The sequence below is a fragment of the Mesocricetus auratus genome, unplaced genomic scaffold (genome assembly GCF_017639785.1).
Source record: "Mesocricetus auratus isolate SY011 unplaced genomic scaffold, BCM_Maur_2.0 Super-Scaffold_100676, whole genome shotgun sequence".
Taxonomy (NCBI): domain Eukaryota; kingdom Metazoa; phylum Chordata; class Mammalia; order Rodentia; family Cricetidae; genus Mesocricetus; species Mesocricetus auratus.
The window spans coordinates 110881665-110899514 of NW_024429266.1; the positions used below are offsets into that span (position 1 = coordinate 110881665).

Here is a 17850-nt window from a genome sequence, read left to right on the forward strand (position 1 = left end):
GATGAGTCATTCTCAGTACTATGGGGGTCTACATACTGTAGAGTACTTGATTGTATAATGTGCTACTATCCTGACAATATGAGATGTGCAACAGCTTTTACATCAAGATGTACTTTAGGGGCCAGAGAGATGACTCAGTGGTTAAGAGCACTACACCAACTGCTCTTCCACAGGACCAGCATTCAAGTCCCAACACACACATGATAGCTCACATCTGTCTGTAACTCCATCAAGACCTGACACCCTCACACAGACATGCATGCAGGCAAAACACCAATGCACACAAAATAAAAATAAATAAATAATTTTAAAGGATACACTTTAAGTGCATATATCAGGCCTTAAGTAGATGAGGCCTCTAAAGGCCTTTCAGCTGTGATATCAGGCTATCAGTTCCACAGGAGACACTCCTCCAGGGGCATATGCACCACAAATGTACCTTCTGCTGAGCACACAAGCAACTCACTATACAATGTTATTAATATTATTAACAACAATGTGTCAATACCCTTATTTAGTAATTAAACTACTTGTTTAAATCAACTTCTAGGTTAATATGAGTGACATGCAATTCATCATTTAACAAATTTAATCCAAATTCAATTTACTTACCTTCTTCAGGCCCGCAAAACCTTCTGATTCCAGAAAGAAAAAGGCAAAGGGCATCAAGACAAATAAACAGAGGTTGGAAAATAAGGAAGCAAGATTCCACAAACCTATAAAGATGGCAACAAGAAAATAGGGTTAGACATTGCCATGCTGTTTCAAAGTTCACTAAATTGTGGTGCTCATCAAGATCTACATTTTTAATAATAAAAATCAATACCTATTTGAAATGACTATCTACACTTGGCAATTAGAAAGTAATTATATACTTACTTTAAACATTTTGATCTGGCCGGGCAGTGGTGGCACACGCCTTTAATCCCAGCACTCGGGAGGCAGAGGCAGGCAGATCTCTGTAAGTTCGAGGCCGGGCTGGACCGATAGCCTCCGAAACAATACAGAGAAATCCTGTCTCATAAAAACCAAAAAAAAAAAAATTTTTTTTTTGATCTGTGATTTGTACCTACTGGGGAAAGCCAATATAGAAACTAGCTACTTTTCCTCACTCCCTCAAGTAAATTAACCAAGTATCTCATATATACAGAGATCCAAAGGCACAGATCCTTAGACATATCAGCACTGAAACATTTAGAGTCACTGACTGGCATCTGTTTACCATTCAGCAGATTCGGGGTTCACACCAAGTGTATCATATACAAGACCCATTAAGTCTCAGAAGACAGCCTAGAGGAAAACAACACTTCCTGGACCCCACGAACCCAGACTGCTCTAAGTGCCTTGTAGATCTTCTGCGAACTCATTTCTAGGCACAGGAGTCCCTGAGCATGCAGTACTGCTGACCACAGGACTGCAGTGGAGGCTGTCACCTGCCAAGCTGCAGAGCACATGAGTATCAAGGCAGACTACCTGGAATCCTGAAAACTACATCACAGGAGTTCTGACAAACAATTCCAAGTGGGAAAGAAAAGGCTCACAGAGTCATTTCCCTTTTGGTCATGGTATGCCATAATAAACGGCAATGAAAATAAGTACATTCAGAAAGTGACAATTTTAAGTATGTCATTGGCAGAGTGTTTAGCCCAACATCTATTTTTTATAGGAAAGACACTAAAATTCAAAATTTGAGTTTCAAAATGATGTCTGTAATCTTTAAAATGGAGTCAAAGTTAAAATTTATACCAATGCATTTATAGCACTGCATGCAATTAAATATATCAACTCAAACTTCCCATACTATGGCATGAATTAACATGTGTGTGAAGTCACCCTGTTCCTAGAACAGTGTGGAAGACAAGGAGTTAAACTCCTGAGTATTTGCATTACTTACATAAAGACATTCATTTATTTTAGAAGATATTTAATAACATCAATTCATAGTTTCTTATCCAGAAATATAGATTTAATATATGTATTATACACATTTAACCTTTTCAAGACCAAAAAATCATTAGAAATCAATATCTTAATATATTTTTCTTTTCTTTTTTTTTTTTTTGAGACCACATCACATGTATCCCAAGCTGGCCTTGAACTCTCTATGTAGCTCAAGTTGATTCTTAATCCTCCTGCCTCCGCCTCCTGAGTGCTGGGATTAAAGGCATGTACCACAACACCGGGTTAATGGTGCTGGGACTGGAACCCAGGGTCTCACGCATATCAAGCACTCTACCAACTGAGCTACATCTTCAGCTACTGTCCTAACGTATTTTAGTGGAGAACTAATTTGAACTTGTTAAAGGAAAAATTGCTTTAAAATACTTAAATATGTTGTGACCCTTAAAAAGAAAAAAAAAAGTTAATCCAAACACACCTCTAACCCCATATACTAGAGAGGCCAACCAGAAAAACCACTAGAGATCACAAGCTCAGGGTCAACCTGGATAACTTAGGGGAAATTGCCTCAAAAAAGAAAAATAAACTTTATTCTTTTCTTTACTGATGAGCTCTAATCACAATCACAGGAAGAGATGTAGAATGAGGGAGAACCAAATGCACACACCTGAGTCACAGACTTGGCTGTGGCAGCCTTGCCAGGTTCCAGGTTCCTCATTTGTATGGCCATCATCAGGGTTAAATGAAATAAGCCATGGCTGACAACTGGACCAACGCCTCCAAGAGCAGGAACTTCACGCTTTTCTGCTTTTATTAACCATCTTCCCAGAGGCAACTAGTTGCAGGACTGTTAGCTCCTAGCATGTTAGGCTCACCACTCTCTGCATTTTCCTCTCCTGTTTCTTTTCCTCTCACTCCACCGAGGTGGATCAACTCCTGGTTTTCGTTACTAGCAATCTACATGTGTCTATCCACAGTCTCCCCATGCCTAACCTGCTCTGAGTGAAGGTTTCAAGACACAATTTTTCAGAAGCTGTATCTGAAGAAAAGAATAAATGGGCCTGGATCAAAGCTGTGCTGTCAGGTGCAGTCCACTAACTTTTGTGTGTCTCTGGTCCCTTTTTTGGGTGCTCAACATTATTTTCTTTAAGGCCTTCCAGATATAAGAGATAGGGCAGTAATCCCTATTATATAAATTACTACATCCTTGAGACACATCTAATGTTAATATGTTGCTTTAGGTATAGTGGGAAACAGAAACAGCAATTTAAATAACCTGTGTTAAAGAAGATGCCATGTGTCAAGGATCATACTCAACTTGGAGGAAATAGTTTTAATGCAATTAGATGGCACATGCCCTTTTTTAAAGAAACTACCTGCATCTGTTAAAAACCTACTACAGCAGCATGGGGCATCCCCTAACCCTTCAAGAAGGGCGCTTGTTCTACAATCACTCCCAGGTTCAGAAATGCCAGATCAGGGCTGGAAACATGGCTCAGCAGTTAAGAGCACTAGCTGTTCTTTCAGAGAACCCAGGTTGAATACCTATCACCTACATGGTGGCTCATAATCATCTGTAACTCCAGTTCCAAGGGATCCCATACCCTCTTCTGGCCTCCATGGGCACAGGCACACACATGGTACGCAAACATGCAGACAAAACAGTTATATATAACATTTTTTTAATGTTTAAATTTTAAAATTAGTAAAATAGTTCATTTTTTAAAGCAAAACTAAAGGAAAAAGACGAAAAGAAAAGAAAAAGCCAGATCTGAAGCCAGAAAGCAGCTATACTACACTTACTAATTTGTTGAGATACCTTCGGGCAAAATAAATTAAATTTCTTAAACTTCTCATACTAATTCCACATATCTGCAAATTTTCTTATTTATGTGCATGCATGTGAGCCTGTATATATGTACCATATATATGCTGGAACCCTCAGAGACCAAAAAAGGATGTGGGTCCCTAAGAACTTGAGTTACAAGTGGTCGTGAGGCCACCATGCGGATGCTGGGAATCAAATCTGGCTCCTCTGACAGGGTTGGTGCTCTGATCCATTAAGCCATCTCTCCAACCCCATATCTGCAATTTTACAATGAGAAATTTCCACATCCAATCTTTGTAATGCATCATATTGCTCTTCGTTCAAGTGCCCGACTTCGTCCTTAGAGTTAAATTTTAATTGTTAATATAAAATGAAGAAAACCACAATGTATACAAAAAAATGTTCATCTTAATAGCCCCACTGAGAGTAAAGTACAGTGCGCTGGCTCAGTTGCGGTTTGAATGTACCTCCCCACGTGCCCAAGGGTGGGAAGCCTGGTATCCAGTGCAGCAATTTTGAAATGGTGGACTCTTTAAGAGCCAGGGCCTCCTGGAAGATGATTAGATTCTAGGGAGCGATGTGAAGGGACTAATACTTTTCTCATGGAAGTGCATCCTTGTTCTTACAGAAGTCATGGTAAAAATGTACCATTAGTGTGGTATGTTCTGCACATAGCTAACTACTTCTCTGGTGGGCAAGGACCTCCTTCATGAGGAGGCCCATACTCCTGACTGCCAGAGCTACAAGGCAGACCTTCTTCCTAAAGCACCAACCCCAGATGCTGTTACGGCACATAAATCTGACTAATGCACGAAGTGTACAGCTTGGCAAGTGTTGACTCTAACCCTTCAAACAGATAACGAACACGCCTGTTGCTCCAGACATTTCCACAAACCCCGCAGAATCTGCGCCTCCTGCCCTCTCTTCATCACCTTACTTACCCAGCCAACCACTGATTCCATATTTCAAAAATAAATAAGCTTTCTACAATTGTTATTATTTTTGGTCTGGCTTCTGTCACTGTGATCTGTGTCCACACCAAACCCTTACTGAATTGCCCCACCTGTAGATGTCATCTGAGTTGCTCCCACCTGTGGTTATTACAGATGAAGCCATCATTGACTATACATGTTCAAACCTTGCAATGGACACAGGTTTCACTTTGGGTAAGTATGCAGCAGAGGACGGCAGAGGAAGGGAGCCGTGTGTTTGACATTTCGGGAAACTGACAAAATGTTTTGCAAATTGGTTGTATTTTCCATTCCCACTAACAAAGGAAAGTTCTTCACATGCCCTGACAACAAATCCAGATATTACCTGAGAAACAGTGGTGCAGCCCAGAGTCACAGAGACTCTCCTGTCTGCTCTGTACCTTTTGCTGTTTACATTTAAGCCTATGATCCTCAAGCCACTTCTTTATGTGGTGCCGGGTATAGACTAAAGGTCAAGTTTTGTCTGTGATTATCCAACTGTTCCAATTCTATTTGTTAAAAATATCCTTTACCCACTAAATTTTATCTCTGTGCCTTTGTCAAAAGTCAATTGACAATACAAGTGTGCATGTTCTAGGACTCAGCACCCTGCTGGGCTGACCACTGCTCTGTCTTTATGCTGCTACCACACTGTCTTGATCATCACAGACTCAAAACTGTATTGAAGTAAGAAGTCCTCTAATGTTGTTTGGGCCACTGAAAATTCATTGACTTCTCATCTAAACTTTAATCAGTTTATCAGTTTCCACCTGTCTTAGTTAAGGTTTCTATTGCTGTGAAGAGACACCATGACCACGGCAACTCTTACAAAGGAAATATTTAATTGGGATGGCTGGCTTACAGTTCAGAGGATCAGTCCATTATCATAATGGTGGGGAGCATAAAGGCATGCAGGCAGACACGATGCTGCAGCTAAGAGTCCTACATCATACAGCTAACAGGAAGTCAACTGACTGTAACACTGAGGGAAGCTTGAGAAAGAGACCTCAAACCCCACTACAACAATAACACACTTCCTCCAACAAAGCCACACCTCTTAACAGTTCCACTTCCGAACCACCATACCACCCAAATGCCTATTGGGATTTTGACTGGCATTGTGTTGAATCTATAGATTAATGAGAATGAAGATTAGCCTCTTAACATTACCATGGACAAAACACCACCAAACTCACAAATTGGAACCGTGATCCCCAGTGTAATGACTTCTGGAGGCAGAGTTTTGGAGAGGGCATAGTCGCTGCGAGAAAGCGGAAACTAGAATAAATGGCTGCAAAGCCTCCTTTGGGACAGGGTCCTATGACACTGCCCAATACCTGCTACTGGTATTCATTCTTGCAAAAGAAGACCACTTAGAAAAGATTCACACTTTCTATCTTCTCAAGACAAAGAACAGCTTCTCTTTTTTGTAACGGGCTAAACAAAGATCACTGTTTCAAAAGAGATGAACCACTTGTGAGAATCCAAAAGTACAATATTTATATTAACTCCAAAAACAGCATAGTAACAGAAATTTGAAGAAGAAAATTATCTCACTCAAAAGCAAATTTATTTTTTGTTTAAAGAGTTTCAATAAATTTCCCTCACACACAAATTCCCTAAGTCACAATGTCACACCTGGAACTCGACTGCAGGTTCCTTTCTGTCTCCACTAGTCCATGCCTCTCAATCTTACTATTCTAGGTGAGACGGGAATCATAAATTAATTTCATTTTTTTATCTACCAAAAGAACACATCAGTTTTGTAACATTTTATTCAGGACATATGGACAGATTGGCCCATTAATTCCGTCCATTGGCATAAAACAAAGTGCTTAACTGAGCCCATGATCATTTACCCTATTAAACAGGACAAGGCAATACTACAGTTATCTTTCCAGTTATAAACGTACACACACACACACACACACACACACACACACACACACACACACACAGCCTCCCTAAAACACTTTAAAACTGCAGGAACATTTTTTGGAAATTCAATTTCAAGCAACTGGAGGGACAGCTCACTTGGTAAAATGTTTGTTCTACAAGCATGAGGACCTGAGTTGAATTCCCAGCACCCATGTAAAAATTCAGGTGGTATGAAATATGCTTATAGTCTTAGAGCTGGAGGGCTGGAGGTGAGCGGATCCCCAGGCTTACTGGCCAGCAACAGCCCTAGCCTACCTGGTGAGATTCAAGCCAATTAAAGACTGAGTAATAATAACATCTGAAGTTGACCTCTGACCTCCACATGTATACATGTGGACACAGAGTACCCACACAAATATACAAGCACTCACACACCAAAAAACATTTCAATTCAATTTTAAGAACACTAGATAAATTCTATGTACCCAACGCACTATACTGTCTTGCCCTATCTGTGATTTAAAGCAGCCAGCCTACCAGTCTTTACAGCAGTTACCTAAGTGAGAAGAACTCTACATTTGACACCCAGAGTTTGGACCTCTCAACTGTCACGACCTTGAAAGAACTTCAACTCTGTCACTGGTCTTTCTCCTGTAAAATGGATTATGACTCTGGCTCTTAGCAAGGATAGAGGAAAAACAACACACCAATTTTTAAACAAAGGTTTTAAAAAATGAAAATTTCTAATATACCAGCACTTACAAAAAGACAAGACAATGGTATGAATTATAGCTAAGGCTAGTTCAACTCTTTCCTTGCCATTCTCATTAATTTTACTCAAAAAGGCTTACACTACGAAAACACTATATATTACATGACATTAAAGACACATAAAAATGATGGTGAGGAAAAACTAGGCGGGAATGGGGAACTGACTCAGTGTTGTAAGTGCATTCACACTGCAACATGAGGACCTGAGTTTGAATCCGTGCACCCACACAAGAAGCCAAGCATGGCTTTGCCTGCCTGTAGCCCAGCTCTGGAACACAGAGACAGGGCATCCCAAGAGCTTCCTGCCCAGCCAGCTCCACTGAAACAGCTCCACTTCCAGTTCAGAGACAAATCCTGCCTCAAGGAAGTAAGGGGGAAGAGGATAAAGGAAGACCGCCGGTGTCCTGCTCTGACTCTCACATGTGTGTGATCAGGTGTATACACGACACACCACACATAACACATGTGTATACCCACACATACACACAAACACACGTACAAACACAAATGAGCATTTTAAATGAAGCATAAAAAGTAATTTCCAAGAGATGTACAAGTTATTAACAACACAAATATAGCAGACTGGTGGACTTTTCTTCCTATCTACCTTCGGTATAAATCTTCTATAAGAGGCACAGAAGTACTCTAAAATTCATGAAGTGTATATTTAAACACCTCTGTGACACATCTAAATCTCCATGTCTCTGTATCACATTAGTTTCCCCATACAATGCATTAAAAGGGCAGAAAACAACAAAGATAGACTGAGCTGGATACCCAGTCCAGGCTCTCTGCTGTTAGCGACACTGTCAACACCATTCAAACATCAGCCTCAGAAAAACTACCAAATACAAGTATGTGGATGCTAATATCTACTATATTTTCAAAAACAGAAAGATTTGTCATTTGTAGCACAAAAAGAACTTTTTATTCTTAATACTAGTCTATACATATATACATTTCCAGAACAAGAAATCCAAATTCTATGCAGGTCAAAAGTCAAAAAGTAAAATTCAAAAATCAAAAATAATGATTATAATTACTCTAACCAAGTCACTTACTTAAAACCAAGATAGGGCTACAGAGCTAGCTTAGTCAATGAAGTGTTTGCTGCATGAGTATGAGGACCTAAACTTAATCTCCAAAAACAGTGTAAAAGAGTCGGGAGTGGTGACACACGCTTGTAATCCCAGGGTCAGAGAGGTAGAAACAGGAGGTTCATCAGAAGTCTGAGGTCAGAATGGGCTATGCAGCCAGTTCCAGGCCAGCCAGCCAGGCCTATGTGGTCAGACACCATCTCAAAAAAAAGAAAAGAGTGTCGTCTGGACAAGTGAAAAAAATTGCAGGGGATTATCACATAGTTATACATACAAACTGATGAAATTAGATGTCTTTGCCATGCATTTTTAATTAACTTTATTAGGCAGAAGAAATGAAAGTGAACTGAATTATGATGATCTAATTGTAGAATGCTGTAACTCACCATTAGAAGTTTGTCTGATACACAAACATAAAAAGTGTATCTAAAGCCAGATGTGGTGGCTCACCTGTAACCACAGCACTTGGAAGGTAAAGGCAAGGAAGACCCTCACCACAAAGCTAGTACTTTCTGGGGAAAAAAACAAAAATGTGTATTCAATACGCATTGAAAAGTGGCTTACCAACTTTTCAAAGCGCAATACATTTCAATCTTTCCCTTAAAAGCATTCTACAATTTTGATACAGTTGAAAATTATTGTTGCCAGCATTACACATACTTTATGCTTCTAAAACTATATGCTTCAATATATAGAATGCAAAACTTAAGAAAGGTGACTTGTCAAAGTTAGCATCTACAGAAAGCTATTGAAGGTAAGCAGCCAATGCCCAGGCCCAGAAGACATTTCAGTTGGAGGCAACCACAGTCCCAGAATATGCAGTTTCAAACACAAGACCAAATCATCTGATCACCATAAGGTTCTTTATCTTCTACCGCCACCTACTGGCATCACAAAATCTTTCAAAACACACTACTAAACTGTGTTGAAAGAGCCTCAGGGTTAGAGCTTCTGCTGATCTCATAGACTTACACAAAACAGTGAGAAAAGGTCCTGGATTTGAGCCTTTGTACTACAAAATAAACAAGGCAAAGTAGGGCACATCTGATTGCAAATATCCTTTATTTCAACCTCTTTACCTAACAAGATGTATTCATTGGCATCCTCATCTATAATGTACAGCAAACCAGTCCAGTTTGGATCCACAGAAATTTAAGTCATTTTCCTCCTCCAAACACCAAGGCTAGTTTTCAGTATTATAAACAGTATCTCAGTGTCTAGCCCCTATGCTAATGCAAACTGTGACAAGAAACTGAACTATCAGTGTCGATTCACTAAATTGCTAGTAGCATTCAATGATCGTACAATAAAATTTAAGGTTTATCTTTCAATAACTATTCATATGTAAATATATCTTCCTTTTAAGTTTGATTGCTGATAACCTAAAAGCTTGTTTGACCTTCTCTGGATCTTAAAAACAGACTTTGAAAGAAAAGATGGGTTTTGCACTGTTCCTTCATGATGCCCCCAGCTCACTGTTCCTAATAAATCAACATAAAGTGCAGTATTCACAGAGACCAGCCAGATCACTGAAGCTCTTTTAACAACCGAGCCCAAGCTGGGCAGCAAATAAAAGTGAAGCAAATACTAGGTACCACTGGAAAAAAACACCTCCAACACTGGAGATTATTTCCAGACTTTAAGACTAGAAGTTAATTCTGTCACTCTCCTCTCTTTCAAAATGTTTTCATCATTGGTTTCTAATTTTAAACTCACTGCAGAAAAGTAGTCATTCTGAAGTAAGATCTTCAGTGGCATGTGGCATATTCTGAATATTGTGCAGCCACCACCTCTGTCTAGTTCCAGGACATGCCCTACACTGTACCCTGCTTATCCACACGTAGAACTAAAGTTCCGTATCTTCCCACTAACTTACTAACAGTGCACAAGACATGAAGAGTAAACACCTAAATGGATCTTTCTGTCTATCATCTATCCTTTTACTTCTGTTTTAGTCACATCAATGATGCCACTTTGTCACCTCTGCCTCCTCTGTTCCAGCTTAAAATGCATGGCATGCTGAATCAAAGAATCACAGTGGAGTTAACCTCTTTGGATAACTACTTGCCTTTTGAGAAACAGCTCTTGGCCTGATATTGAACTTTCACATAGACTAAGTGTTTGATCTTGGGGCGATGGTAAACCTGAACTTCCTATCTTAAAAGAATATCTTATGATACTCCTAATCCAAAACACTAGGCATATCATCAAATGGAAATGATGTGTGTATGATCCAGCATAAGCAGGCCCTAATAGAACAAGTGATTTCATTTAGAATTGGCGCAAATACTCAAGGCTTCTCCTGTCTATGCAAATTGTTCTCAGCTGAGAGATGAAGGGTCCTGGGCCCTGTTGAGTCTGTAGCACTTGCAATCTCTATAGGTATGTGGGTGGCTCCTGCTCTACAGTGCCCTCTGAACAAAAAAATAAAAAGATGCCTGTGTCCCATGCAAATACTCCCTGGATAGAGGAGATATTAATAATCAAGAGGATAAAAACGACATGATAACCCAAAAGGATAACAGTGGGCCGTTTACCTCCTCTTCCTCTGGAGCAAGCATTAGACAAGGCAGGTACTTTAAACTCTGTATACATTCCACTCTCCATACATAAAAATGCAATCAACTAGCTCTTGTTCTGCTCATTCTTCAGATAAAACACTAAGACTTGAAAAGCTTAAACAATTTGCTCAGGGTTTAAAACACAGAGCTGAAATTCAAAGCCAGGTCTAGCTGACTCCAAAGCCAAGAAAAAGACCCTCATGGAATAACTTCCAAAATAAAAAGGTATCATTAAAGACACTACAGAAGGGGCCTAGTAAAGTGGTGGCACTAGGACAGCGAGATTTGGAGGGTGAGGGACAAAAAGGTACTCTGTAAACTCCCGATGGAGTAAACAGTCAAGTGCAAACACAACTGCTGACAAGAAGAGAGTGTTAACATCCACGGAGAGAGAGGATCTTCTACAGAGAAAAATAACTAAAGAAACCACAGGAAGAAAAAGACCAGGCAACACAAAAATATAAAAATTCCAGATCCCCAAAGAGCATACAAAATCAAAACAGCAATTATAAAAACATTTACAGAGGTTTATTTTTACACATAAAGAAATCACATACTTCAGTATAAAAAAACAGAAAAGGGAAAGAACACTGTCGTGTATGTATTAGATGTCTGTAGACAAACTAAATTGAAAGATGACTAGTTTTTCTAATAACAATCATGAGAACTTCTTAGCCATATCCTTGGCAACAAAGATATCAGTATTTGATGCTGCTGGGTTTATGTTAGAAACAAAGGCACCTACACTGTCTGTCAGAAGGATATTAGCAAGTATTGCTAGAAAACAGTTTGGTAATGATATTTATTAGCCTAATAATTTTGACCCTAATTATCTATGTAAATTATAAGAAACCCAAAGTCACCGTGAAAATCCTCTGGATAGCCAACAAGAGAGAGTTCAGTAAGGGCCCCACAGGAGAGAAAGCTGCTTGGTAGCTGGGGAAACACAGACCTCATCTAGTATCTGTTGGAAGTCACTGGAGAATAAGTGGTCTCGCTCCTAAAGGCTACAGGGTAACTCTGAAGACTTCTGGGTGAGTATACAAAAGCTCTGGTACAGGCCCTAAAACTTTTCAAAGAACAAGATGAGCAGAAAGATGATCAGCAAGGATCCAGGCTTGAAAAGATGCAAGTTACAAGTGCTACAGAAACACGGTGCGCACATGCACTGCAAAGGAGCCGGTGTCGTTTCCTGCCTTGCTCACTTTGGAGTGCTCACTCATTCCAGAGTGAACACATACTACTGCTGTGCTCAGTAAAGGAAGTCACAGCTGCAAGCACAGCTTCCACTCCTCACGCCCAGAGTCGTCTCCTCGGCAACAGCATCCGCAGAAAGTGCTTCCTGTGCTTTCACAAAAAGAAAATATACAAAGCTTACTCCTGTGTCAGGAAGAACTATACTTCAGATGACAGCTTGCTGGTTCATAGCAACCACATGACCACTTCAAACTCACTGTCGCTCTCTAGAGGCTTCAGCACAAACATCACTGTACTGCAACTGAAAAGGAAGCTCTATTTCACAGCCAGCATCAGAACAGACAGTGCTAGATGGAGAATTGACTCCATCTCTCAAATTCCAACTCGGGAAATTACATAATACAAACAAGGTACCTTGGACACAACCTTTTCTAAGTCAAATGGCAAGTCAGCCAATTTTTGTTAAAGGAAAACATTTTACCATTAACTCAAAAGAAGGCTCCTAAATTAGAAAAAAAAATCTGGAATCCTTTAGCTTAAAAAACAATAAATACAACGGAGGGTGGTGGCGGTGCTGCACGCCTTTAATCCTAGCACTTGGGAGGCAGAGATAGGTGGGTTTCTGAGTCTTGTCTATACTGAGTACTGTGAAACAATCTTTTCATACACTATGAATATGTATTACTCTCACTGGCTAATAAAAAGCTGATTGGCCGGTAGCAGGGCAGGAAGAGATTGAGCTCAAAAGTCAGACTAGGAGAAATCTGAAAAAGGAAGGTTGGAGTCAGAGAGCTGCCAGCAAAATGCCGAGAAGCAAGATGAGAATGCCATTAAAAAAGGTACCAAGGTTAAGCAAAGAAAAGAATTATGGGTTAATTTAAGTGTAAGAGTTAGCTAGTAACTAGCCTGAGCTATTAGTTGAATACTTATAAGTAATATTAAGCTTCTGAGTGTTTATTTGGGAACTGGCGGGATGGAAAGAAACGTCCGTTTACATGAAGAGTTCCAGAACAGTCAAGATTATACAAAGAAACCCTGTCTTGAAAAAAAAAAAGGTAAATTCCTGTCACTGACTATTCTTCAAGATATGGTTTCATAGACTGTTTCCACTATTATAAAACATCTTCACTGGGATAAGGGAAATGATTTGTGTCCACACAAAAATATCTCCAATTGAGGTGTCCCAATTTTATCTGCCTTTGGCGTTCATAAACAATGTATCTAATCTCCAATATAACTATCAAATTATATAAACATAATAAAATAGCTTGACAGTAATAATACCATAATTAACAAGACTAGTCACAAAAATCAACACTAAGAAAACAGGAATGGTATGGACAGGAAGAGTAAGAAAGCTATCCAAGTATCCAAGAGTCATAATCCAGTCTATCAGACACCATATAGCAGAGACTATAGTTTAGTACATAGAAATAAATTCATACGACATCTATCACATACTAAGTGCCTATTAAAGGCAGGTATTTTCTATTAGATATATTCCTAAAAGCAAGTGCAAAGTGCATTTACTATTCTACTTAAGAGAGTAGTGACCTGAGGACAGACAACACAGTGGCCTGCCCAAAGTTGCACTGTAGATCTACCCCACTTCAAGGGAAAGAGACCTTGTGATCTGTACAGTCTTGTGTGCATGTGCATGCATGTGTGAGTGTGTGCATGTGTGTGTGTATGTGTGTGTGTGTGTGTGTGTGTGAGAGAGAGAGAGAGAGAGAGAGAGAGAGAGAGAGAGAGAGAGAGAGAGAGAGAGAGAGAGAGAGAGCGCAAAACATGGTCTCACTATCTAGTCCTAGATAACTTGGAACTCTGCATACATCTGTCTTCCAGTGCTAGGATTAAAGGGGTGTGTTACCATATGCAGATACCATCATTGCTTTTAAAATCACATCAGAAATTTAACTTTACAGTGTTTTTATTCTATCATGTTTTAAAATGGCTAAGAAAACAAAATAACAACTGTATCCCCTGCTCTATCCAGTCTTCAGTGGAAATTGAGGCCCTCTGACATATTCAGATGAACCAAAAAGTCTTTTCATACAATATTTAAATGAATCAAAATCAAGTCAATACCCAGGCTAGTAGCTCACATCTGTAATCCCAACACTTGAAAGGCTGAAACAGGAGAACTGTCATGAGTTCAAGACCTACAAGCAAAGTCCAGGCCAGCTGAGGTTGTAGTGTGAGACACTATTTCAAAACAGACAGACAGACAGACACACACACACACACACACACACACACACTCAAGTGCAAAACTTATAGTAAGTATAAGAACTGTTTCTTAGTGAAGTAAAGGAAAATACCCAACTAAAACTAGCAATGTTAAATAAAAGCTAGTTTCTCACTTCACAGAGGTCTTTGACAGTTGTACTGGTTAATTTTTCTGTCAACATGACATAAACCTTCCATATGTAGGAAGAGGGAATATTAATTAAAAGTCCTCCAAAAGATTGGCCTGTAGGCAGGTCTGTGGGGAATTTTCTTGATTAGTGATTAATGTGGGTGTCAGTCCAATGGGCATAGTGACACCCCTAGGCAGGTGGTCTTGGAATGTGTAAGAAAGCAGGCTGAGTACACCCTAAGAAGCAAGACAGTAAGCAGAACTCCTCCATAGCCTCTACATTAGCTCCTGCCTCCAGGTTCCTGTCCTGCCTTCCTCAATGATGGACTATGATGTGGAAGTGTGATCTGAAGCAAATCCTTTCCTCCCCAAGTTGTTATTGGTCCTGGTGTTTATAACAGCAATAGAAACCCTAACAAGACAACAGTTTACGGGAAGAAATTACAAATTGTGGAGGAAACTAAGAAAACCCTGTAACTCAACAGTGTAGTTAAAAATTCAAGCATTATTCTTTTTCTCAGGCTGCCAGGAAGATGGTGGACATTCAGACTGAACGTGCTTACCAAAAGCAGCCCACAATCTTTCAAAACAGGAAGCGGTTCTGCTGTGAGAAACCAGCAAAGAAAAACTCCCTCAGTACTATACTACAAAAACATCAGTCTAGGCTTCAAGATGTCCAAGGAGGCCATCGAGGGCACCTACATAGACACAAAATTCCCCTTCACTGGTAACGTCTCCAACGGAGGTCAGATCCTGTCTGGTGTGACCAAGATGAAGATGCAGAGGACCACCGTCATCTGCTGGGACTATCTCCATTACATCTGAAAGTACAATCTCTTTGAGAAGCACCACAAGAACATGTCTGTGCACCTGTCCCCCATTTCAGGGATGTACAGATGAGCGACATCATCACCTTGGAAGAGTGCAGGCCCCTGAGCAAGACTGTGCGCTTCGATGTGCTCAAGGTCACTAAGACTGCTGGCACCAAGAAGCAGTTTCAGAGGTTCTGAGAGGACTCTAGCCAATTCCCTAGAACAAATAAAGTTATGTTCCAGCTTAAAAAATTCAAGCATTAGTCAGGATTATATTAAGGAATATATACTAACCATGGATCAAGGAGCCATTTAGCCACTGAATATAGTAGTTTTGAGGAAAAGCAAGCAGGATTTCATTGCTGATGATTGAGAAGGGTAAAAGCAAAACAGCTCCAGCTGAAACTGCTAGAGTGAAGGTGCTCAGAAACAACCTGCAAGAGAGAAGAGGCATCATCACTGGGGGTCTGGAAGGCAGTAAACAGGAAAGCAACAGACAGTATATTACAGAAGAATCCCATTACAGACATGCAACTGAGGGACAACCCGAGTGCATAGGATCTGGACAGTGCAACCAGGTGGGATCCATAACAAGAGAGAGAGAGACAGAGACAGAGACAGAGAGAGAAGAGACAGAGAGACAGAGACAGAGAGAGACAGAGACAGAGACAGAGAGACAGAGACAGAGAGACAGAGACAGAGAGAGAGAGCTGTACAGTTTTAAGAAATTATCATTATTGTGTGTGTGACAGGGGGAGGAGGACAGGGAGAGACTAGAGTGGGGAGGGTGAAATAAATAGCATGCATATAAGGTCAGGGACAACTATGTGGAGTCTGTTTTCTCCTTCTACATTTACACTGATTCCAATATTGAACTCAGATATCCAGGCTTACAGAACAAGTACCTTGACAGACACCCATCTCACCAGCCTTGATACCTCATTAATCAAGGTTAAATTAAAGTAGTAAATACCAGAGAAGTAGTAAATAATACTAATCAATATTTCAAACACTACTTCAATATTTCTTAAATAATACAGCTTCAATATGTAAAAAGGGTCTAAAATAAATTGACTCAACAAAGCAAACTGAAGAAAAACATTGACAGTAATACAAAGCCGGCTCTCTATTCACACCAAGAAATGCTTACACATCATCAGGAAATGTGTTGTTCCAAAATCCATCATCATTTTTAACAACCCACAGAACACAGTGCAGTCATGAGGGACTTCCACTTCTCAGTTACACATTTCTGAAAAACTTTAAATTTTTTTATAACAAACACCTAATTTTGAAAATGTTTTTAAAAATGAATAAATAGCAAGACAAAGGAAGGAGGACTTCTGTGAGTTCAAGCCAGCCTAGTCTACATAGAGAGTTCCAGGCCAGCTAGGGAACATAGTGAAACCCTGTCTCAGAAAACAAAGGGGAAGGAAGGGGAGAGAAGGAGGGAAAGGAGTGAAAGGGAAAGGGAAGGGGAAGGGGAAGGGAGGGAAAAGAGAAGAGAGGAAAAAGGGGGGGAAGGAACGAAGAAAGACGGCAGATAGGCTGCAGACACAGCAGCAGTAATGGCAAAGGAACCTTATAAGCATTAAAGATAGAATTTGACTATCCGAAAGACGGAAGTTAATATTCAAAGAATGTGAAAATAAATGTAAGATTTTTTTTAAGTTATAGTAGTAAGGCCAAGCAGTGGTGGGGCATGCCTTTAATCCCAGCACTTGGGAGGTAGAGGCAGACAGATCTTGAAAACAACCAACAAAAGTCATAGTAAATGTTTCACCGTGAATTTAATCAAGTAACCTTGCACTCAGTGCCATCCTGTGGCAAACAACAGAAACGCAGACCTACATAGCCACAAGTACCCTGGATACCCCCTGAGCTTGGTAAATCAAAGGCCAACAACTATTAAATGTAGATCAATGGGAAAACTCCAAACAAAGCCTAACTCAGACACAGGAGCATCTTGAATTGATCCAAAGAGTGAACAGCACGTGTCCTGGAAAAGTACTCAGAAAAGTAGCTCACCTAGCCAGTTCCAGCCCAGAGAGAACCATCACTCTGATTAGCATCATTCCTGCCAATGTCAAAGCCAAGGTCGAATCCAAATACTCACCATCCCAGGGACTGCACAGCCTCCCAATACCCTGGGTCCCCCAGCAGGACACATTTCATCTTACACTTATTCCCCAACCTGTTTCCTAACCCTCAATGGATTGTGTAGTTTCCAAGCCTCTGCCCACAGGCTGTTCTCTCTCTCTCTCTGTATCCCTACAACACTCCACATGACAGATTGCCTGAATAGCAAGACAGACCTCAAATGCCACTTGCTTGTGTCCCTTAATTCCTACCTTCTTGTTCCTCTCCATAAAATCAGCTCCTCTTTCGTCTTACCTCCCATAACACTTGATTACATATCAAGCCAACATAACTTCCAAATCCAATACCTGACAAAAGGAGTTCACTTATGAGACAAA

The 17850-nt window shown here is 40.2% G+C and overlaps 1 protein-coding gene and 1 pseudogene across 13 annotated transcripts in view; one reads left to right on the forward strand and one right to left on the reverse strand.

The window, feature by feature from the left end:
- Positions 1-17850, reverse strand: part of Lmbr1 (limb development membrane protein 1) — a 115960-nt gene that overhangs the window by 76199 nt on the left and 21911 nt on the right. For 9 of the 13 annotated variants that reach the window (XM_040738662.1, XM_040738652.1, XM_040738650.1 and 6 more), the window contains 2 exons: positions 15668-15807; positions 613-716 (listed from right to left, as the gene is read on the reverse strand). In XM_040738662.1, the coding sequence (XP_040594596.1) occupies positions 613-666 (54 nt within the window). In that variant the 5' untranslated portion in view covers positions 667-716; positions 15668-15807. Of the gene's footprint in view, positions 1-612; positions 717-2566; positions 3429-15667; positions 15808-16523; positions 16693-17850 lie in introns of those variants that run through there. The other 4 variants (XM_040738660.1, XM_040738659.1, XM_040738658.1 and 1 more) reach the window with 3 other exon arrangements.
- Positions 15095-15571, forward strand: LOC101831001 (annotated as a pseudogene).